The sequence below is a fragment of the Dromiciops gliroides genome, chromosome 4 (genome assembly GCF_019393635.1).
Source record: "Dromiciops gliroides isolate mDroGli1 chromosome 4, mDroGli1.pri, whole genome shotgun sequence".
In the NCBI taxonomy this organism is placed as follows: domain Eukaryota; kingdom Metazoa; phylum Chordata; class Mammalia; order Microbiotheria; family Microbiotheriidae; genus Dromiciops; species Dromiciops gliroides.
In genome coordinates, this window is record NC_057864.1 from 482743493 (window position 1) to 482767056 (window position 23564).

Genomic DNA, 23564 nt, shown 5'->3' on the forward strand with positions numbered 1-23564 from the left:
GCACACCCCCTTCCCAGTACTTACTTGCAGGATTCGCTGCAGGATGGATGGGAGGGCGATGAAGGCCGCCATGCTGTTCAGCACCCGCATGGTCAGCGACTTCAGAGCTGCAATGGTGAGAGAATGGCCAAGAGAAGGACGATTAGCATGAGGATGCGCGACGTTTCCCGCTCAACCCGTCACTCCAGGGAGAGGCTCCCACAGAGGGCGGCTCATCCACGTGGCCAGACACAAGCTTGGCTCACCAGGAGAGACAACATCACTTGTAGCTGAGCCCTGTGATTGTGGCTCAGAGCAAATGAGCGACACGTGAACAGAGGGGAGGGGGCCAAGGGGAAGAGGGGGAGCCGCCAAAGTCTTGGCCCATGCTCAGTGACCATTCCAGATTTCTGGATGGGGTCCCTCCCAAGGGCCTTACGTTCTGCATGTCGAGGTGGTGCGGATGAGCTGGACAGCTTCTGAGGGGCCATCATCGCCTCCAACAGGGGAAACCAGAGAGCCTGCAATAGAAACTAAACTGAATGAGAGCAAAGCTTCACACTACTGAGGCCAGTCCTGTGGAGAGCCCCCTCCTTGGCTCTGCTCCAGACCGCACCCCAGTGTTCTGTGCTGTTTCCCTATTCATCTTGGTTGACACAAACCCAGATACCAAATGCACGGACGCCTCATTTACAAGAACCACGGACAATAGCAGCTACAGCCAAAAGAGACTAGAAATCACCTAATTCTTTCATTTTTTGGAGAAAATGGGGGAAAGTGAGGCTCATAAGGTTAAATGACGTGACCACAGGCAGCAAGTAGAAGAGCTGGGGTATGTTCCCAGTGGTGAGGGTTCCTGCTTTTAAAACAAACTCACATCACCCAAAGCCCTAAATGTGGTGGAACAAGGATCCCACAAACTCTCTCCTTATGAGACTTGTGGAAATAAAGCTGGGAGCATCAGTAAAATGCTTACTGCAAGGACAGAAGGACCACAACATGTGCTAGTTGGCATTTTGGAGTCCAGAGTATTCCTTTCTTGGTGACACACGTAACCCTCCCTTCTGCCACACCACACTCCTATTGCTAACAGAGTAAGAACAAGCATGGAAAGTTGAAGGAGGCTCCCATTCCTGCCTCAGATCAAGAACCACTTAAAGGGAAGGCCCGCTGCCTAGACAGCCCAAGAAGAGCATTTTGTGCCTGGCTTGTGCACTGCTCTGGGGAACTCGGGCAGCTCCCAGTCACTGGGAAGGAAAGCTGTTAAGTGGGCCTACCAATTCTTGGCTCATTCTCACTTCACGATGGAGAGCAATGATGGACAAAATGCAGTGAAAGGCCGAGAAGGCTGAGGAAGGGGTGGAGACCCAGAAGCAAGATAACGCCTTGGGACTTTCTCATGAATGCTTCAACTTTTTAAAGGGGTGGGTAGGACAAGCCATAGCCTGGGCTGGACCTAATCCCTTGCTAAATAAAAGAGAAGGGCTTGAGTCCACTTCCTCTCCCACAGAGGCAATGCCAACCCAACATTGAGGTGGCCTTCATGAATGTATCTTTGAAAGATAACAGCAGCATTACATACTAAGCCTGTAGTGACGTGTTTATTCCCACTGGTTTAAAAGGCACGGAGACTGAGGAGGGAGGGAAAGGATGACAGAGAGAGGGAATAACTGGGGTCTCTCGGAGGGGTTCAAGCCTCTCTCTGGGGCAAGGAAGGCTTTGGTTTGTGGGATGACCGGCTGCTTGCTAGGCTGCTGCTTCCTGGCATCCCCAGGCCTGGGGATCCTTCCAGTTCTTCCATTCTTCCACCTTTCCAGTCACTCGTGAAGCAGGATTTGTCTCGGGTAATGAGCATTCATTTCTTTTCAAGACTTTGAATCCCTAAGTTGTTTTGAGCTGAAGAAAAAGGATGAGGATCCAAGGTTTGATCTGTGGCCTCGTTACTAAGCTTATTTCCTGATGAGATTATTTAGAGCTCAGGGCATTATTGCCAAGCCTTCTGGGTCTTTAGAGATAGCTAGGTGGCTCAGTGGGCAGCGGGTGGTGCAGTAGAGAGAGCACCAGGCCTGGAGTCAGGAAGACATCTCCCTCAGTTCAAAACTGGTTTCAGACACTTCCCAGCTGTGTGACTCTGGGCAAGTCACTGAACCCTGTTGGTCTCAGTTTCCTCACGTGTCAAATGAGCTGGAGAAGGAAATGGCAAAACCACCCCAGTATCTTGGCCAAGAAAACCCCCAATGGGGTCGTGGAGCATGCTGACAGGCCAATGCTTCTGTGCTGCAGCGGCAAAGATGGGTTTATCCTAGTATCTAGCTGAACACTTCAATGTAACACCTGAGAAGTAAACAAGAGAATGGTTTTGGCCCCCTGGGGCCCATTCCACCAACCACTCGGGCCTCAGGCCCTGCTTACAAGGTTCTTCTCCATTTATCACCTTGGAAAAATCACTGTTGGCAAAAATGTAGCTGAGAAATTGTGCCCCTGTCCCCGGGAGGATTCTGAGTGGTTTAAAAGAAGGTTTGTCACAGAACCCGTGTTGTTCTTTCATCTCTATACAGCGAGGGATGGGGTGGGGTGGATGCAGTGGGTAGAGGGCTGTAGCATGATTGGAAAAGACCTGAATTCAAATCCAGCTTCAGACAATATCTGCCTGCAAGTCACTTAACCTCTGTCTCAGTTTCCTCAATTGCAAATTGGGGATGATAACAGCCTCAAAGGGTTGTTTTGAGGCTCAAATGAGATAATAATTGCAAAGCACTTTACCAACTTTAAGGCACCCGATAAATGCCCACCACCTACCATCGTCATTGTCACCCTTGGCAATGAGCTGGAAGCCAGAATGATACCAGCATTGAATGTACTCGCTGTGGTCTAGTCTGGTCCCCCAGCCACATCTGGCCCCCCTCCTATTTCTGTATGGCCTCCAGGCTAGGACCACACAGGGGGTGGGGCAGATCTGGCACCACACCCCTTCTAGCCCATCCCTGGTAGCCAAAGCATCCAGCAGGAGACTGGAGTGAGGAGGAGCCCACATACACCTCAGCCCTGGGGGGTGGGGGTGGGGGGCTGCCCAAAGTACCCAGCATCCCAGCTTTGTGAAGAATGCTTCTATGATTCACCTGTCAAGCTGCATTTCTTCAGTTATTGCCAGCAGCAGAGGCACTTCATTCATTTATTCCCATTTCCTCCTGGGAGTCAGTTACCCTCCCCTGCCCCAGGTGCCCCACAGACTTCTGGTGCTGCTTCTGAGGGTCTCATTTTCCTTCCCACCCACAGGGACCCAAGCGGGTGGGGGTAGCTGAGGCTTCTGCATTCTCCCTGTATGGGAAACTCTGGGAAATCCAGCCCCGGGCAAGGGGGCTGCTTTTCTGATTCAGCATGGAGGATGACTCCAGGGTGGTGAAGTCTTCCACACTAACCAAGAGGCCAATCAGTCCTGGTGATAATGTCAGGAATCTGCTCCTCCTGGGAGCACTCAACAGTGATTAAAATCCCATTTAATTAGACTCAGGTGGCTGAGAGGGCACCGCAAAAAGAATTCATTCCTCCTTCCAAGCCTGAAAGTCTGCTGCAGCCCCCGAGACCGGCAGGGCAAATTCTCACCTCTCGCTGTTGCTGGTTCAAACTGTGTGAATTCCTCTGGCAGAGGGCAATCGTCTCTACCAAGATCTCTTCCACGTCCTTGAATGAGGGGTCCTCTCTCATGTCTGAGTTGAAAAGACAACAGAACATCGCATGGGACGGTCACACTCCACCCCCCCCCACCCCCCGCCCCGAGGAAAGGAAATTGGCATTCTTCGTCTGACCGCAGGTCTTCACAACATGCTATCTCAGGCACGGCAGCAGGTGAATGGCAGGATGCTCCATGGAATAATAAAGGAAGACAACAGACTCAGTGCCATCCAGGCGGGGCCTGCCCTGGCATTCTGGAGAACTGAAGCTGGGCTCATCTCTAGCTCAGAGACAGCGTCTGCCCCATAGACCCCTCCACTCGCTGGGTCCTTGGAGGGCGGGCACTAGCTCTGGTGTGCTAACGGGCCAGCAGAGAAGAGCCCATGCTCACAGTCTGACACTGTGGGTGCCCACGTCAGAGGATTCTGTTCCCTCCAAGATGCCTGGTTATACTCCCACCACGAAGAACACAGGAGACCGCAAACAAATGACGGTCATCACTGGACTTCTCTAAGTGAGGGGCTGGAAAGACAACTCCAGACTGTTGGGGAGACTGAGACAAATTGCCTGATTTCCCTCAAGTCTGCCTGGTCTGCTCTTTGTGAAGCTTGCGCTTAAACCCAAATCACTCTGAAAAAGATGCTTATAAATGCAACAGATGTGATCTCATGGGTCAGTCAAGGATACTGCCCTCAACCTGAACTGCAGGAACCAATGTGGTTCCTGTCTTCAAGAAATGTATTATCTGATATGTGCAAGATCAGAGAGGGAGGAAGGCGTAATCAACAAGGCGTCCTGGGAGGAAAGGAAAGGACGGAGCCGGTAATGGGCTGAGGTAATCTAGGACCGCGTCGGCAACGAAGCATCCAAGTGAGTGCCCAGAATAAAAAGTGGCCATCCAAAACTTACTTTCACTCTCCTTTGTAAACTCCTGGAGCTTGCTCTGTAGTCTCTAGGGGGAAAAGGAAATGTTTCATATTTCTTATCTCCCAAACGCTTGATTTCTTTTTTAAAATTGAAAAACATTATTCTGACTTCCACATTCTCTCTCTCTCCTCACCCCTACTCCCACCCATCAAGAAGGCAAGCAAGGGGGGGCCGCTAGATGGTGCAGTGGATAGAGCACCGGCCCTGGAGTCAGGAGGACCTGAGTTCAAATCCGGCCTCAGACACTTGACACTTACTAGCTGTGTGACCCTGGGCAAGTCACTTAACCCCCATTGCCTAAAAAAAAAAAAAAAAAGAAGGCAAGCAAGGGAAAACCGTTATACACATGAACTCATACAAAACATTCCCCCATTAGCCAGGGTGCAAAACATAAAAGCAAGAGCAATGATGTAAGTTAAGAAAAATTCCTTGATTTCTCCTCAGGCCGTCAGCTCTCTCTCTGGGGGGGGAGAGCACTTTCCATCATGAGTCCTTTGGAAAGGTCCTGGATCTGTCCCGATCAGAGCGGCTGAGGCTCGCCCAGTGGGTCATTGATAGAATACTGCTGTTGCTGGCCCGGCTCACTTAACTTTGCATCTGTTCCTATGGGTCTTCCCAGGTTTTTCTCCTTCCTTGCAGGAAGGAGAGAGAGAATTTGGAACGCAATAATAATAATAATAATAATAATAATAATAAAGAATGCTAAAATGAAATAAATAACAAATTTATTTTTTAAAATGACGATGTGACAGGGTAGCTAGGTGGCGCAGTGGATAGAGCACGGGCCCTGGAGTCAGGAGGACCTGAATTCAAATCTGGCCTCAGACACTTAACACTTACTGGCCGTGTGACCCTGGGTAAGTCACTTAACCCCAATTGCCTCACAAAAAAACCAAAAACAAAAAACCCTAAAATGATGATGGGGATGCACAAGGTCCACCCAGGGAGAAAGGCCAGAGGAAGAGGAGAGAGGGGACACAGAAGCTACTGCCTCCACACTACAGGGCGCTGGTAACAAGGCAGGTCCACTGCCCTGCCGGGGCATACGGCCAGGATGGGGCAAAGTACCTTCCAAGACCTGTCAGACCTGATGGCTGTTAATTCATGTCAGCAAAGATAATGCTGCCCCAAGGACTTTAGAAAGCACTGCTACAGATGACACCAAGGACCTCAGGGGCACAGAGAGACCTTTATCATTGCTGACAGCAGAAGGCCAGGGCTCAGAAAAGGGCCCGCTGGAGGAGTGAAGACGGGGCCTGCCGATGAGATCGAGACTTCCGAAACATGGCTTAAGATCCAGGAGTGAGGGGCTTCCAGCCAGAGCCAGTGAGCACAGAGGTGCTGGCAGCCCCGCACATGCACTCCTAGGTATCCTAGACTTGGGGGGAGGATGCCAAGGACAGACGTGAGGTTCTTCTTCCAGAGGAACAGGCCAGACAGAGCAGCCCTGTGCTTCCTGGAGGGGCACCTGAGAAGCACGGGGGAAGGGGGTGCAGCACACCACATGGCCACACCCAGGTCGCCCACACAGAACAAAGAAAGAGACTGGGTTTGGGAACCAGATCCCAAGCCCGGCATGGGTACCTGACATAGCGGTGATGAAGGAGACGCATTACCCAGACATCTGCTGGAATGCTCTCTCAGCCAAAAGCAGATCGACTCGCCCCCTTCTGACCTGCCTCAATGATTCTTCCATCCTTCAAAAGGTGGAGCACCAAACAGGGACCTCCGGCTCTGGATCTGAGTTTCCCTAGTGTACAAGAGCTGGTTGCCAGGGTACGGGAGCCTTGAGGGAGAGGGACCATTCCATCACAGGATTTATGACAGAGAGGGAAAGGATGGTCAGGCACTGTCTGACACAGAGCAATCCATCCAGCCCCCAGGACATCATCAGTGTGAAAGCTTCCTGCACATGCAGGTCAGAGCCTGGCTATGAATTACTCCGTAGATAAGCTGTAAGGCTTCCTGGAGGCTCAGAGAAGCCAACTGGCTTACCATGGTCACACAGCTAATAAGGGGCAGGGGCAAGATTTGTACCCAGATCCTTCTGATGGCAGGCCCAGCACTGTAGCCACTACTTAACACTGCCTCTTTTGACCTGATAGGCACCTAGATTTTGGGAGACCCTATTTCAAAAGGCTCAAGCAGGACTACAATTTTATGAGGGGAAGTAAGCCAAGGAGAGAAGCAAATCCCTCAAGAATGGAATCAAGAAGGCACACAGAGAAACCACCCATGAGATAAAGGAGCCCTTCCAAGAGACAGAAGGGGAGGGAGGGAGACACATGAGCCCACACAGCCAGGCACCCTCGGTTGGTTGCCTCTGTGTCCATCTTCTGGATGTCTCTGTAAAGCCCAGTGTGGTATGGCCCTTTAAAAAGGGGCCAACAGCACTTCTAATAAAGGCCATATTTCTAAAATATATCGAGAACTAAATAAAATCTATGTGAATCCAAGTAATTCCCCAATTAAGAAATAGTCAAAATATATGAACAGGCAGTTTTCTGGTGACGAAATCAAAGCTATCGCCACATGAAAAAATGCTCTAACTCACTATTGATTAGAGAAATGCAAATTAAAACAACTCTGAGGTACCACCTAACACCTGTCAGATTGGCTACTATGACAAAAAAGGAAAATAATAAATGTTGGAGAAGCTGTGGGAAAATTAGAACACTAATACATTGTTGGTGGAGCTGTGAACTGATCCAACCATTCTGGAGAGCCATCTGGAATTATGCCCAAAGGGCTATAAAGCTGTGCATACCCTTTTACCCAGCAATATTACTACTAGGGCTTTTCCCCAGAGATCATAAAAAAGGGAAAAGGACCCACATGTACAAAAATATTTATAGCTGCTCTTTTTGTGGTGGCAAAGAATTGGAAATTGAGGGGCTGCCCATCAATTGGGGAATGGCTGAATAAGTTGTGATTTATGAATTGTGCTGTAAGAAATGATGAGCAGGCAGATTTCAGAAAAACCTGGAAGAACTTGCACGAACTGATGATGAGTGAGATGAGCAGAACCAGAAGAACATTGTACACAGTATCAATATTGTGCATTGATCAACTGTGATAGACTTGATTCTTCTCACCAATACAACGGTACAAGAAAGTTCCAAAGGACTCATGATGGAAAAGGCTCTCCAAATCCAGAAAAAAAAAAAAAAGAACTGTAGAATATGGATGCTGATTGAACCATACTATTTCTTTTGTTTTGGGGGCTGTTGTTTTTCTTTTTTGAGGTTTTTCCTTTTTGCTCTGATTCTTCTCTTATAACATGACTAATGTAGAAATATATTTAATGTTATTTTATATACATACATATATATATATATATATATATATATAAACCTATATCAGATTACCTGCTGTCTAGGGGAAGGGAGGAGGGAGGGTTGAGAGGGAGAAAAATTTGAAATTGGAAATCTTATATAAACAAATGTTGAAAACTATCTCTACATGTAACTGGAAAATAATAAAATACTTTTATCAGGAAAAAAAAAAGAAAAACCCAAATGTGAACATAACATGACTGAAAAACATGTGAACAAGAATCACTGTCATATACTTACCATATTAAAGTTTAAAAATAAAAATAAAATTTTTAAAAATTGGAAATTTTATAAAAACAAATGTTGAAAACTATCTCTACATGTAACTGGAAAATAATAAAACACTTTTATTAAAAAAAAAAAGGGGGAGCCAACAAGTGGTGGCACATGATTGTGATGGGAGAAGTGAAGAGCAGGACGGGTTAAGAAAACCTGGGAAGACTCACGTGAACTGATGCAGAGTGAAATGAGCAGATCAGGAGAGCATTGTGCAAAGTAACAGCAACACTGTGCGATGATCAGCTACACTGATCGATATAATGATCCAAGAAATGCCAAAAGACTCACGACGGAGCACGCTCTCTGCCTCCAGAGAGAGCTGACGAACACTGACTAGAGGAGGACCGGCACCCACACAGGTGCTGGTAGTTTTGCAAATCTACTTGGGAGGTATACTCAGCTTCCTGGGATAGCACCTATGGCTGACATATGGCTCTGGAAGGGTTGTTTAACCTTTTAAAAAATGAACAAGAAACACATTCATGGTGGGAAAAAAAAGATCTCAGAAGGCAGAGGATGGCTGGTCATGAAGGAGGGGAAATGGTGGGTGATGAAGAGAAGGCGGGGCTGCTCTCTGGTCTGTGACCAGGGAGTGCTCTCAGTGTCAGGGTGGGAACAGCAAGAGCACCAAGTGCCCTGGGTGGTGGTGACGTTGAGGCGCCGGCCAGTGTGAACTACATTCCAAGTCCTGACCAGATCAGCTGTGGTTGGTGCTGGGCCCTTCTCGGCGACCTCTGCACCATCATGGAAAACTGGGGAGGTTCTGCAAGACTCTCACATTCCCAGAAAAGGACGAGAATGGGGGCCATCAGCCGGTCAGCCTGATCCCCGGGGAGCCTCTGGGGCTTCTATGAAAGGGACGGCTAGCGGGTGTCTTGAAAAGGAAGCAGTGATCACAAAGCGCCAGCACAGCCCCTGCAAGACAGGTCCCGCCTGGTGAATGTACCAGCGATAAGGTGGCTTTGGCTGACGCCACGGTCTGGGACACGAGCCCTTGAACAAAGCAGACACTGGAGACCTATCTCTGACCCCCGGCAGCCAGGCTGAGCAAGGGGCTGTAAGCGCTCAATTCCCCACTCGGACCCTCCTCGTCCCCCACGGTCACGGAGATCCCAATGGCAGGAATGTGCTCAGGCCGGGGCAGGGCTCAGCTGGAGAATGGAGGGGCACGAGGAGGGGGGCAAGATGTGGGCTCCACCAGCCCGAGGGGAGAGACCCCACGTCCAGCTGGGGCTGCTCTGTCCTCCAGAAGTTACTCGGGGTAGAGGCTGAAGCTGGTGAACCGTGACTGAGCCGGTCTGGGAGAAGGCTGAGATACTCAGAGATCTATTCCCCAGGGAGTCAGCATTTAGCACCAGCTACCAGTGTGAGGCACTCTGCCAGGGGATTCACAAATATTCTCTCATTGGATCTCACAACAACCCTGGGAGAAAGGTCTTGTTATTATCCCCATTTCATATGGGAGGAAACCAAGGCAAGCAGAGGTTAAATGACTTGCCCAGGGTCACGTAACGAGTAAGGATCTGAGGCATGACTGGAACTCAGGTCTTCCTGGTCTGGGCCCAGTGTTTTATCTACTACACCAACTAGTTCCAAAGAAGAGAGAATCAAAAAGCGAGTAATGGGGAAAAATAAGATAAAAAGACTAAAATTACAAACAAATCTCAGGAGGAAGCAAACTCAATTAAAGACCTTGAACACAAGTAGATAAACCATCAGAGAAGACGTGAAGAGCAGAAGGGAATCCAGCTCCAGATGCGGGGAAAAACTCAGGCATCTATGAATAAATATCACACAACAAAGAGAAATGAATCAACACTCAGTGAGACTGAGGGCCCTGTGGACTCCCAAGAAAGCACGGAACCACAGCACGAGGTTTCTGAAGGGTTTAAAAGAGAATTACAAATTGTGAAAGCAGAGTCTGGTCAGCACAGCACAAATAATTAGCAGAAGAGAAAGACTTGACTCTGGGTAGTGGGTCTAAAAGAAACAAAAAGGGAAAACTGGGAAACTGACACAAATATGTGGAAGTAAAGGACAATCTGGAAGAAGATAAACAAAAAGCAACATCCTTAGAAGAAAACACGATCTCCATACAAGCAAAATATAATGAACTTGAAGATGAGATTTGCAGAGGTAGCTTAGATCTCCAAGAAGAACACGATAAGTCCAAAACACTATGACAAACAATATAAGAAAACTGCCCAGAACTTATGAACACAGAAGACAGCAGTGACAATCAAAAGAATCACAGATTGCCTCCAAACACAGTGCCAAGGCACCTAGTGGTTAAATGTAACGACTCTACTGACAAAAAATAAATTCTGCAAGTGACCAGGAGAAAGACCTTCAAATATAAAGGATAGAAAATCTGAATAACACATGACTACTCTGCACCCATCAGAAACCGTAAGAGGGAATGGAATGATGTTGCAAAGAGCAGAGGAACTCAAGAAGCAATGCAAGGTGATCTCCCCTTCAATCTCAACCTAATCATAAATGAAAAAAGACAGACATCCAATAAGAAAAGAGGCATTCAAACATTCCTAGACAGACAACAATTCCTCAGGAGATTATTTGCTTTCCAAACACGCCGTGCAACAGAAATAAGAGAAGAGTAAACAAGAACAGCATTCTAGGATAAGGACAACAAACAACAATAGAGAGACCACTAAGAGATTTCTTTCTCAATCTATATGAGGAGACAAGGGTGAAAGCGTAAGTCAAATAGAAGCGAGAGTGGGGAAACAGGCCTGAAATATCATGGATTAAATCTCACAACACCCCATCTCTGGGTGAATCACTGGTGTTTTTGGTTTTGAGGGAATAAATTACAGATTGGGAGGGCGCCTCAAAGGAGGGCAGAGGATGAACACAGAGGAAAATATGTGATGTACCTTAGTCCTGTCAAAGGAAAGAAAAGAATCTCCTCTAGTTTTCCAGGATGAAGAGAGTTTATGGGAGAATGAGGATGGAGGTAAAACGGTCATTGAGAAGGGGGAAAGGAAAGGCGCAATCTTGTCTCACTGGCCAGCACCGGGTGGGCAGCCAAGGAAGCCTGATGACCAGTGGTTATGAGGGAAGGAAGCACGCCTTCTTCATCTACGTATCCCCAGTAGCACCAGCCCAGGTCTGTAACAACTGTGAGTTAAATTCATGCTGGTCTCACTTAATGGTAAATCCCTATCATTTCCTTTTAATTTCTCAAGTGATTTGGCTCAGTACAGTACTGAGGATACAGTATTTCTCTGATGAGACAATGTGTGTGTGTGTGTGTTCATGCGTGCGTGTGATTCCAGAGAAATAAAAGTGAGGGTTTCTTGTATGAGAGAAAAGACGAACATGTACAGACAATCCAGACCTCAAGTGAGGAACCTCAGTGGTTGGGTAACCTTGCCACCCGCTCTGAGGAGGCATTCAGCTTCTCCAGGTGGGTCTGCTGGCCCTGCTCATCTGGGCTGCTGTATGGGGCCGCTAACCAGCGCCATGACCTTGCCTCAGCCTAAAGTGGGCCTGGGGAAGTGTGCGGGGGCAGAAGAGCATAAACCTGCTTGAAAGACTATCTGAATGGTGTCTTTTGGTTACCCTGCATGGCACTGAATAGTCTACGAGATCCTCACTGTGATGACTGTCAGCCTCCTGTGTGCCCAAGGACCAGCCTGGTAGCCACATCGAGACAGGCTCACCATCAGAATGGCCACAGGGGGATGTCGGCTAGCCACAGTCACTACTGGGAGCCACATTGGCAAGACCCCCGGATCCCTAAAATACTGCATAAGTATGGGCCTAGGGAGGCCACCCACCGGGCTCTCTGCTTAGCCTGACAATGCCAGGGCTGGAAGGAATCTTGGAGTCTGCCTTCTTCCTAATCCAAGCAGGCCCACACCTGGTCCCCGGTGAGATGAGAACCAATTCCATCTGAACACTGCCAGAGGCAGAGAATCTTTCAATCAGCTTGTGAAACTCATCTGAAATACCCTATGACTCACTCTCTCCGGATGTCAGCTTACCTCAAGCATTATTAAGAAAGCACCGTGAACATCTCCTTTCTTCTCTAAGAGGTAGGCACACACTTCAAGAAGCTGGTACTTCTGGGTAATCTAAAAAGGGAAGATTCAAATGATGTCCCCTTAGCACCAAAGAAAAGGACGATCAAGTTCTGAGACTGGAAATGAGAGCTTCGCTCCCTTAGTGGCCCATCCCTACAGCTTGGGAGCACTTTCAAACTCGGTGATGAGAAGATCTCTGCTTAAAAGACCTGAAATTAGGGGGGATTATGGCCAGTGCAGCCTCACAGAAGTCTTCCTGGGCATCCCCCAAGTGACCCCAGAAGGGGAGAGGTGCCTGGCTTCCAGCTCTAGGGCAGGGCCAGGACCTGAGTGTCCCCAGGGACAATGTCCTGCTTTCAGCCCATGATCCTGGCCCTGGTTTGGTGTTTTACAGATCTGAGACTCCCTTGTAATGCTAGCTCCATCCGCTCCTGTCTGTGGCAGTCAAGGCTATTTTTCTGGACTTCTCTCCCGGGCTTCTGGCTAGACTTGGGACCCCAGCTTTGTATTTCTCTGCTTTGGGGTCTTGTTGAAATGGCTCTTGGCTCCCCCAGCTCAGATTCAGGGCCTCACCTGAATGGTCTCCTCCAGCCGGTAGGACTCTAGGACCTGCAGAGTGTCAATCACTTGGTGGGGGTTGTACTGACACAACAACTCGATGAACTGCTCTGTGATGCTGGGGGTCACCTGGAGCGACTCTTGAGTCGTGGAAATACCTTCCCTGAAAAGAGAAGAGCCACAGGATTGGGATAACGTTGACTCTGGCTGCAGGGGGAGGCCAAAGGCCTGTGTCTCCGCCGGAGGGTCAGGACCTGGACAGCAGGCACCCAGATCATGCTGGAGAAGCCTGAAGCTTCTGCCTAGGCAGAGCATCCCCTGACCGAGCAGCATGGGCGGGGCCAAAAGCCCTTCTCTGATTCCCGAAACTACGAGGATTTCTCGTGAGATTCAAGAACAAGGTCTCTTTGGTATCATACTTGACCCTTTCTAAAGTGATTTCCTCCCCTACCCCCACGCCCCAGGAGATAGGATCTATGATTCAGTGCTGGCACAATGCATAGCATGCTAAGCCTGGAATCAGGAAGACCCGAGTTCAAATTCAGCCACAGCCCCTTGCAAGCTGTGTGACTTTGAGCAAGTTACTTGACCTCTGCCTGCCTCAGTTTCCTCACCTGTAAAATGAGGATAATAGTAGCTCATCCTTCCCAGAGTTGTGGTGAGGATCAAATGAGATATTTAAAGCACTATACAAAGGAGCCATTATTATGATCATTAACAATGCTAATCAGCATAAGAAACTCCTGATATGCAGCAGAGTAATTCCTGTTCTTTACAGCAACAGGGAGTTGCTGGGGGCAGTTAGAGGTGGTCACACATGTTCAAGACCACAACTTGGGAGTCGCCTGGAGGCCAAGTCTTCCTGCCAAGTCCAGCCCTGTGCGCTCATGGTACCAGCTGCTTTTCATGATGTACAGAGGGGGAAACCAAGGCCCAGGGAAGTTTAAGGACTTGCTTAAGAGCCCGTGGCCAGCAGGGAGAGGAGCCAGGCCTCTAGGTGGGGTCTCTTGGCCCCCAGGCCGCTGCACCAAGCTGCCTCCTGTCCCAGAATCTGATTCATAATTGATAAATCACCCTCCTGCCCTCCCTGTCACAGAGGTCGCCAGGAGCTGGTTCCAGATGAGCCTCTATTCTATGGGGGGCTCTACTCAGAGAACCTGGAGAAGGGACAGAAGGAAGCCAACACATGGATGGACAGATTGGAAACCACGCCTGGGGGAGACAGGTTAAAGGACCTACTCACTGGGCCCTGGGGAAGGAGAGGGTGGGGACGGGAGGGGCCACACTAATGAACCAATGGCAAGCACACACAGAGAGAGCCCAGAGCACCATTTCTGCAAAGAGGCTTCAACGGCAGCGGCCAAGGCTAGAGGCCAAGGCGACCCTCCTGGTGCTAAGGGCTTTGTACCTGTGACTTCTCCACAACGCCCATGTAAAAACTCTTGGAAGAGTGAAGACGAAGAAGACAGACTCCTAGAGGGGGCGAGCGAAAGCCCTCCTGGCTTTCGTCTGCTCCACGCTATTTCCCGCCTCCGCGCCTTTGCACCGACGGTCCCCCATGCCTGGGATGCCCTCCCTCCTCGCCGCCACCTCCTGGCTTCTTTCTAGACTCAGCTCACAACCCATCAGTGCCGAGCAGCACAGTGAGTCACACAGGAAGTGCTTAATAAGTGGTTGTTGACTGACCAACTAATGTTTTTTGAGGAATGAAATGCCCCAAGTTTCTTTTGATGAGAAGAGTCTATGCTCTAAGTGAGTGACATCTCTCTGGCTTGTGGCTCACTAGGTCAGGATATTGCCATAGGAGGCTGGCGTGAGAGTGTGTGTGTGTATGTGTAAGATTGGCAGGCTCTGTCTTCTATTTCCCCTGGCCCTGAATAGCTCAGAGTCCAGCACAGTGTCCAGCAGATGCTCAGGGGCAGCTGGTGAAGGAGGCTGTGGACTGACTGCCTTCCAGGGGAGACATGCAGGGCCAGGCTGGAAAGGCTTGGGATGGATGCAGGTGGTGGCTACATGCAAAGGGAAGGGAAAGGGGTCAACATGAAGTAAGGAAGCCTCTCCACTCAAGGATGAGGAAGATTCCAGAGCACAGGGGTTTGTGGCGCCCACATCTCGTGGCCGACAGCCCGGAGAGAGGCCGTCCCGTGCACAGTCCTCTTGTCCTTGGTGCCTCATCAATGTCAAGATGCTCTTCATGCATCTGACAAGTGAAAGACTGTGCAGGAAATGAAAATTAGCCCCAAACGCCTGCCGAGGAATCAAGGCCCTTAATTCCTTTCCAAATATTATCGACAAAGCCATTTACGAGGACAGAAGACGTGAGTACACATCACTTTAAGCACACGAATGGATTTCAATGCCTTCACCTGTGGGGAAATGCTGAGTCGGCTGGCCAATAATCTGCAACAGACTCATCTCGAGTATTTCAGCAAACGAACCGTGGCCTTGCTGGATCTCCATCCCGGATGCTCTCGCCAGTCCCAGACACGCTCGCTACCCAGAGAGGTCCCTATCGGCCTCCCATCACCCACCTGCTGACCATCTGCCCAGTCTTTTTTCGGCCTGTAGTTATGCTGGAGTGGAGAGACTGCCCCGTGCCCCAGCCTCTCTGCTGACCAACAACTTGTCTGATGCTGCTGAGGTCCTGAGAGGGGAAGGAGCCTGCCCAGAGCCACAGTCATAGGCAAAAGAGGCAAGCCTTGGGCCCGGTCACCCTCCCTCCAAGGCCAGCTCTCCATCCAAAAGAGCACATGCATAGCAGCCACATCACTCTGCACTTCACACCTGTCCCAACCATTCCTCTGGGAATCTCCACATGAAGAAGAGCCCTGGCTGTAAAGAAAGCCACATTTATACAGAAGAGGCCCTTCTCTCGCAGCTTCCTCCCCCATAGCGACCTTTACAAGAAGAAGAATCGTGGGCCAGGGGCCAGGTCAAATCCTCTTTGGTCCTGGCAGGAACTACTCCAAGACGAAGCCCTGCCTGTGGCTATCCTGGAAGAGGAGGGGCCTCCGGGCCAGTAGTGAAGAAAGGCAGCCAAAGATCTCAAAATTGACATCTTGATTTGGAAATATTTTCCAGGAAAAACATTTTATGTTGGACTAAAGGACTAAAACAAAGCTGCCCAGAACATCTGGTCCTTCCTCCAGATTCTCACCTAATCTGATCCCTTCATGTTTTAGGGAAACTGAGGCCCATGAAAATGAAGTGGCCTGACCAGAGTCACACACGTGTTACAGGCAGAGCCAGGGCTCATCCATCAACATGCATTCATTAAGGACGTTTAGCACGGTTCTAGGCGAGTGCCGGGTGTCGGAGCCATGTCTAAATCGATTGCTGTTCCCATAGCATCTTCTTTTTCTTTTTTTTTTTATTTTTAGTGAGGCAATTGGGGTTAAGTGACTTGCCCAGGGTCACACAGCTAGTAACTGTTAAGTGTCTGAGGCCGGATTTGAACTCAGGTACTCCTGACTCCAAGGCTGGTGCTCTATCCACTGCGCCATCTAGCTGCCCCTGTTCCCATAGCATCTTGCTACCTCTAGCTCATCAGTCATAGTCTCCCTCTGTAACCTGGTCTTGGTGACTCCAAGCCCTTCTCTGCTGGTCTCTGTCCATCTGGCTGCTTGGGCCCACAGATTCTGTTCCTGGAGCCCGCAGGGACAGCTACTGAGCCTTCTTCTTTCTGTTGACCATTCGGATGGGAATTCACATACATTATTTATAACACCAAAAGAAAGGCATGGTGTTATTTAGTAATGCTTAGGGAAAAAAAAAAAAAAAACCTTACATAGATATTTCAACTAGAAAAACCCAATTGCCGCGGGCTCTAGGATTTCAGCACTTCACGAGAACCATAAGCTGATTTTCTAGTTTTTTACTTAAAATCATGTTAACATTACCACAAGGCTTGTAATCTTGTGCTAATTAAAAAAAAGCAAGCCAGCATTGGGGCAAATCTCTTAAAAATGGCTTAAAAACATACTGCTTCTAAGTAGCAAAGATAGGGGCCTACCGAATCTGGATCAGATTGTGTAATGTGGGACCATAATGCCTGTCTCAGCCAAACTCCCTGAAAAGCCATCTACGCTGGCTACCTCCACTTCCTCTCTACTCCTCTTGAACCACTGACACTGCGTCCACATCACCAGGGATCCCTCGTGATGGCCAATGAGACTGCCTCTTCTCACCCCTCCACATATCGGCATCTCACGCTGGTGACCTTCTCGCTCCTCACGTATCTTCTCCTCACTGTTTCAGGACACTTTTCTCCTGGGTCTCCTGCCTGCCCACCCGTCAGCTCCCGCTCCGTCTTACTTGCTGCTCACTGCCTGCATCATGCCCCCTAAACGTGGACGGTCCCCAGGCCCTCTTCTCTTCTCCCTCAGCCGCTAGCCTCATCAGCTCCCACATCAACAGCTCCCGTGATCTCTCCTGAGCATCATCCTGATGTTACCGAGTCTTGGCTGCACGAGCCGGATGTCTCCATGCCTGCTGAAGGCCCCCCACCCCCGGTCCCTCAGCTCCATGTGTTGGGCATCACTCCTAGAGCTCACTCTCTGCCACTCCCGGAGCCAAGCAGGTGCCAGACCTGGCTAGCTCCCCCTCCACAGTGTCCTTCAGCAGATCCTTTCTCCCCACTCACACAATTACTGTCCTCGTTCAGACCCTGCTCAGCTCTCACCTGGATGCCCACAGGCCTCCTCTGCAGCCTCTCTGCCTCAAGGCCCTGCCCATTCCAGTCTCTCCCCCACGCTGCGGTGAAGGCGGTTTTCCTCTAACCCAGATCTGACCACGTGCCTCCCCTCCCTCACCCCCACCCTTATTGTTGAGTTGTTTCCGTCATGTCTTACTCTCTGTGGCCTTTTGGGCTCTCCTCGGCGAAGATTCTGGAGTGCTTTGCCATTTCCTTCTCCAGCACATTTTATAGATCAGATGAGGTGAAGTGACTTGGCCTGGGTCACACAGCTAATAAGTGTCCAAGGCCAGATTTGAGCTCAGGTCTTCCTGCCTGTAGGCCTGCTGCTCTGTGCATTGTGTGACCCACCTGCCGATTCCAGTGGCTCCCTCTTGCTTCAAGGATAAAATACCAACTCTTCCCTTTAGTCCATCACCAGCTTACTCCAATCTGTCTTTTCAGCCCTAATGGACACCCCTCCACGACCCATCCTCTGCGGTCTGGCCAGACTGGTCTTTGGCTCCTTCCATACTACACACTTTCTTGCCTCCAGACCTTTGTCCCAGCTGTGCCAGGTGCCTGAGCCAGGCTCTATCTATTCCTCAGCCTCTCTCCCTTCTCCTTCTGCAGGAAGCCTCCCCTGACACCCTCTTGGATTTGGTTGCTTCGCATTAATCCACACTGAATGACTTCCCAGTGGCACTGAATACATCTCCATACCTCCTTGTGCGGAGTGAGCTGCGTCATCGATGCTGCTGCTGATCAATTCTGCTTTCCCCAGTGGCACGGAAGCTCCCTACAGGCAGGGCCTCTTTCGTTTTTACGCTTGTGTCTCCCGTGCATCTCACAGTGCCTGGCACACACCTACTAAGTGTGGCATGACGACACGTTGCCTAGAATGGTGGGGAGGAGCTGCCTACCTCATTTCAAGGCTCAGCCCTTTCCTGATGTCCCTCAGTTGTTTGGGTTCTTGCTCCATCACTCCCCAAATCACCAAGGTGTGTATTTTGTATTTATCTCTGTACTTGTTCTCTATTTTGAGCAGAATGTTCCTTGTCCTTGAGGGCGGGGACTGTTCTGTCCTTTCCTTGAGGGCTGGGCAGACAGTAGATGCTTTAATCAATGCTCATGGAATTGTACTGCTTTTGGAGGTAGTCTTGTGTTGAGGCGAAAAACCCAGGTCAGATGGCTCCTGGGATCTGTCCTCACAATGTGGCCTCAAACGGGCACAACCATCCTTTCAAACCTTCCGTAAGACATAGGGGCCTGTCCATGCTTGCTAAGCCTCGTCTGACTGTCAGGCTCCAGCCATGGAACATGGAATTAAAACGGTACCCAGCCCCCCAGCTCCAGAAAATGGGGGGAGGCTTCACTTTGCTTGTCTTGGCCTAATTGACCACCTCAGCAAAGTGATTTATCCCCTGATACTCATGAAAAATACATTATACGGCTTCAATTACTCCCACAGCAGAGGTGGGCAGAACGGATCTCATCAGCGAAGAGCGACGAGAGCTAATGATATTAAGAATGGAAAGAACAATTTGTCTTTATAACCGAGCTCAATAACTGCACGATTCCTGTGCTGGCCTCGAGCCACAGAATAAGGAAAATGCCAGGCAGATCTCGGACACCATCAAATGAGTTAGTGCCCTCAGATGCCCAGAGGAGCTGGCAAAGGAGGTTGTGAGTGGAGCCAAAGAGGGGCAACTGTTCAGCTGCAGACAGGTGGGGGCCGTGCCTGGAGTGAGGAGGTCAGAGTCCTTAGAAAAGCACAGACTGGGGCCGCTAGGTGGCGCAGTGGAGAGAGCACCGGCCCGGAGTCAGGAGGACCTGGGTTCAAATCCGGCCTCAGACATTTAACACTTACTATCTGTGTGGCCCTGGGCAGGTCACTTAACCCCAATTGCCTCGCTAAAAAAGAAAAGAAATGAAAAGCACGGACTGGCCAGGGAATGACGAGCTTTCCTGTAGCCTTGTTCACCAGTCACCAGGACTGGATGGGAGGATGAGGTGGGCCACTTGCAGAGATCCCCAAGGTGCCACATTGTTCCCATCTTTGAAACACCAATATTTCCCCAGGGACTTTCTATGGCCACAGAGCACAAGGCCCTCGGAAGAATCATGGTGTGTGGGACGCGAAGCATGTGACAAGAACTGAAGCACGTCACAGCCAATTGGTGACGGCTCCCCCCCCCCCATTTTACAGACGAGGAAACTGAGGTCCAGAGCACAGAAATGGTTTGCATTTGGGCCCAGGGTCTCAGGCTCTGGAACCAGCACCCTCAACCCTGACCCGTGCCAGGCCACGTACAGCTGGAGAAGGGGGAAAACCAGCCACGGGCCAAGAATTAGCCATAAGGACAGACAGCCGGAGGGCTGGGTGGCACTCAAGACACGAGAGCAAGAACGAGAGGCCCCCAGCCCTTGGGCAGACCCTCTGTGAAGAACTGACAGAAAATCACGGCCAAGATCCACGGTCCAAGTGGGCAGAGAAAGTGTCTGGGATCCCCTCCCCGCAATGAGCCTGGCTTCCTTCATTTGAACCATATGGGAATACTAAGCCCCTGTGATATAAGCACAAGCTGGTTTCAGAGGCGCACAGGGACTAACAACTGGTGCCTGGGAGGGTTAGCGTGAGAAAGCCCTGGCCTACAAGGGGGCCCTTGGACTGAGCCTGGATGGGGGCCAGAGGTGGAGCTGTGGAGGGCCCAAAGGACGGGCCTATGCAAACCCCTGAGAGTGGGAGATGGAATGTTCTGGATGGGGAACAGTGAGGGGTCCAGACCTGGCCGGGAGGGGCAGTGCATGGAGCCGGCTGCGACTTCCCAATGCAGAATGAGAGGCGTATTTCTGGACAATGTAGGAATGTTCTTTGAAGATGAATTTGTTATGAGGGTTTCCTTTTTTATTATTATTCAGCTGGGGGGAATGTGAAGGGAAGGGAAATAAGGGTTCATAAACTGAAAACATGTTTAAAAAAGAACCCCAAGAAGAGTTTATGATACAATAAGAGAACATTATGAAATGCAAAGTGGATTGTTTTGATTACATTAAATTAAAAAGGTTTTGCACAAACAAAACCAATGCATCAAAAATTAGAAGGAAAGCAGAAAGCTAGGAAACAATTTTTACAGCCAGTGTTTCTGATAAAGGCCTCATTTCTAAAATACATAGAGAACTGAATCAAATTTATAAGAATACAAGTCATTTCCAAATTGAAAAATGGTCAAAGAATATTTCTTCAGATGAAGAAATTAAAGCTATAGTCATATGAAAAAAATGTTCTCAATCACTATAGATTAGAGAAATGCAAATTAAAACTACTCTGAGGTACCACCTCACACATATCAGATTGGCTAATCTGACAAAAACCAGAAAATGATATATGTTGAAGAAGCTGTAGAAAAGTTGGAATACATATATATATTGTTGGTGGAGTTGTGAACTGATACAACCATTCTGTAGAACAAGTTGGAACTATGCCCAAAGGGCTATGGGGCTAAGCAATACCCTTTGACCCAGCAATACAACTACTAGGTCTATATCCCAAAGAGATCATAAAAAAGGGGAAAAGACCCACATGTACAAAAATATTGATAGCAGCTCTCTTTGTGGTGGCAAAGAACTTGAAATTGAGGGGCTGCCCATCAATTGGGGAAAGGTTGAACAAGTTGTGGTATATGAATGTAATGGAATACTATTGTGCTGTAAGAAATGATGAGCAGGCAGATTTCAGAAAAACCTGGAAAGACTTAAGTGGACTGATGCTGAATGAAGTGAGCAGAACCAGGAGAACACTGTACACAGTAACAGCAACATTATATGATGATCAACTGTGATAGACTTGGCTCTTCTCAGCAATACAACGATCCAAGACAATGCCAAAAGACTCATGATGGAAAATGTTCTCCACATCCAGAAAAAGAACTATGGAGTCTGAGTGCAGATTGAGGCATATTATTTTCAACTTTTTTTGTTTTTTTCCCTTTCTTGTGGTTTTTTATTCTTTGTCCTGATTCTTCTTTTACAACATGACTAATGCGGAAATACGTTTCACATGACTGTAATGTATAACCTATATCAAGATTGGAGCAGGGGGAAGGGAGAAAAATTTAAAACTCTAAATTTTACAAAAATGAATGTTGGGGGGCAGCTAGGTGGCATAGTGGATAAAGCACTGGCCCTGGATTCGAGAAGAACTGAGTTCAAATCCAGCCTCAGACACTTGACACTTACTAGCTGTGTGACCCTGGGCAAGTCACTTAACCCTCACTGCCCTGCTCAAAAAAAATGAATGTTGAAAACTTTCTTTACATGTAATTGGAAAAAAAAAATACCATTAACTTAAAAAAAAAAAAGTAAGCACAAAAGGTACTTGTTTAATGGACTGTCTTCATGGCTTTTAGGATATTGGGAAAAAAACTACCAAACACTGAAACTTACCAAATCACCAATGGTTGGTGTTTTGTTTTGTTTTTTTGAAGACCTAAAATGATATAAAGGAACATTAGAAAATGATTTATCAAAAAGCATCTGGGGCCCAAGTGTTATTCAGATAACTATCACTGGGCAGATTTAAGTCCAATGCCATGCAAGATGATATGAGTTTGAGGGGCAGCTAGGTGGCGCAGTGGATAAAGCACTGGCCCTGGATTCAGGAAGACCTGAGTTCAAATTTGGCCTCAGACACTTGACACTTACTAGCTGTGTGACCCCGGGCAAGTCACTTAACCCCCAGTGCCCCAGGGGAAAAAAAAAAAAGATGATATGAGTTTGAAATAAAGCTTGTCAACATCTGGCATGATAGGGAACAATAATGAGTACACACAAGAAAGGGGTAAATACAAAAGAATTATTTTTCTGTAAGGAAGGAACTGTGCCTCCATCTAGGGCTACGATCTACACATTTTTAGACTGTATAAATGTCGATTTACTTGGTTTTCTAAAGCATGAGAGCCTTGTTGCAGAAGCTGAAACAAGAGTAGAGGAAATGAAACCCCCGACACTGACATGTTCAGAGGAAATGAGGCCCGACTAACAGAAGGGAGGTGGTCTTTGCGGGGAGTTGGTGTCACCGTCCACCCAAGGCCAACCCAAACCACTGTTTCATGGGATCCTTGGTTGTCTTCCAGTGCTTGTGATAGGGACAGGCAGGGATACTGTGATGAAGACGGCTGCTGCTTACATCCCTTTTGGCGAGGGCGGATCATAGAAATGTTGTGAATAACCTGACAAGATCCTATACAGCAAAGCAATCTGGAGCTTGACAGTCAGTGAATTCGACAAACAAGAGGCCACACGTGATGATGCAGAGGCAAGTGTGGACATGGTGGACGGGCTGTGGGAGGCCGTGGAATGATTTTCAACGTCTCTCCACAGAGGGAAGATGTCAAAAGAATGGAGAAGATCAGAGCCTCATTGATGACGGCGCTGAAGCTCACGTTTCCGTGGAGCCTTATTGATGATGGCGTTCAAGCTCACGTTTATGTGGAGCCTTAGCCTATGCAAAGCCCTTTCCATACATAGGTGATATATAGGTTTGCAGCATGGGATATAACAAAAGCACCTCCCTCCCAGAGTTGTGAGGATCAAAGGAGCTAGCACAGAAAGCAGCTTGCAAGGCCTCAGGCCATTCCTTACTGGTCAAGGAATAAGAGTGGGGGCAGTGGATGTTGCTCTGCTGTCTGCCAACTACCGAAACCTTGTGAGGCTCTAGCCTTAAGGGAGATACTCTATGGAGGAGATGACAGAGAAGTCACGGGATGGGAGAGTCAGGCAGAGGAGCTGAAGACCGGATACCACATCAAGAGGAATGGCTCCATCAAATGGGGATTGATTAGTCTGACAATGAATGCATTCAGCATTTGAAGATTTACCAGGCACTTTCCTTTCAACAGCCTGGGGAGTGGGGGTCACAGAAGGCAGAGTTGGAAGGAACTGCAGACATCATGTGGTGCCCAGTCACCTCCACACCCCTTCCTCCAGTGCCTGCTCTGGGTCCCTGGGCTCCTGGGGGTCTGACACAGACCCTCACTCTGCGGCTCCTCCTGGTCCATCTTTGGGCCTGTGCTGCAGTCAGATGCCCCTTCC

The 23564-nt window shown here is 48.9% G+C and overlaps 1 protein-coding gene across 5 annotated transcripts in view; it reads right to left on the reverse strand.

Moving 5' to 3' along the window:
• VPS8 (VPS8 subunit of CORVET complex) overlaps positions 1-23564 on the reverse strand; it is a 161729-nt gene that overhangs the window by 30064 nt on the left and 108101 nt on the right. For all 5 annotated transcript variants that reach the window (XM_044001871.1, XM_044001870.1, XM_044001873.1 and 2 more), the window contains 6 exons: positions 12815-12962; positions 12203-12292; positions 4561-4603; positions 3583-3686; positions 419-500; positions 25-107 (listed from right to left, as the gene is read on the reverse strand). In XM_044001871.1, coding sequence (XP_043857806.1) covers positions 25-107; positions 419-500; positions 3583-3686; positions 4561-4603; positions 12203-12292; positions 12815-12962 — 550 coding nt within the window. The remainder of the gene's footprint in view (positions 1-24; positions 108-418; positions 501-3582; positions 3687-4560; positions 4604-12202; positions 12293-12814; positions 12963-23564) is intronic.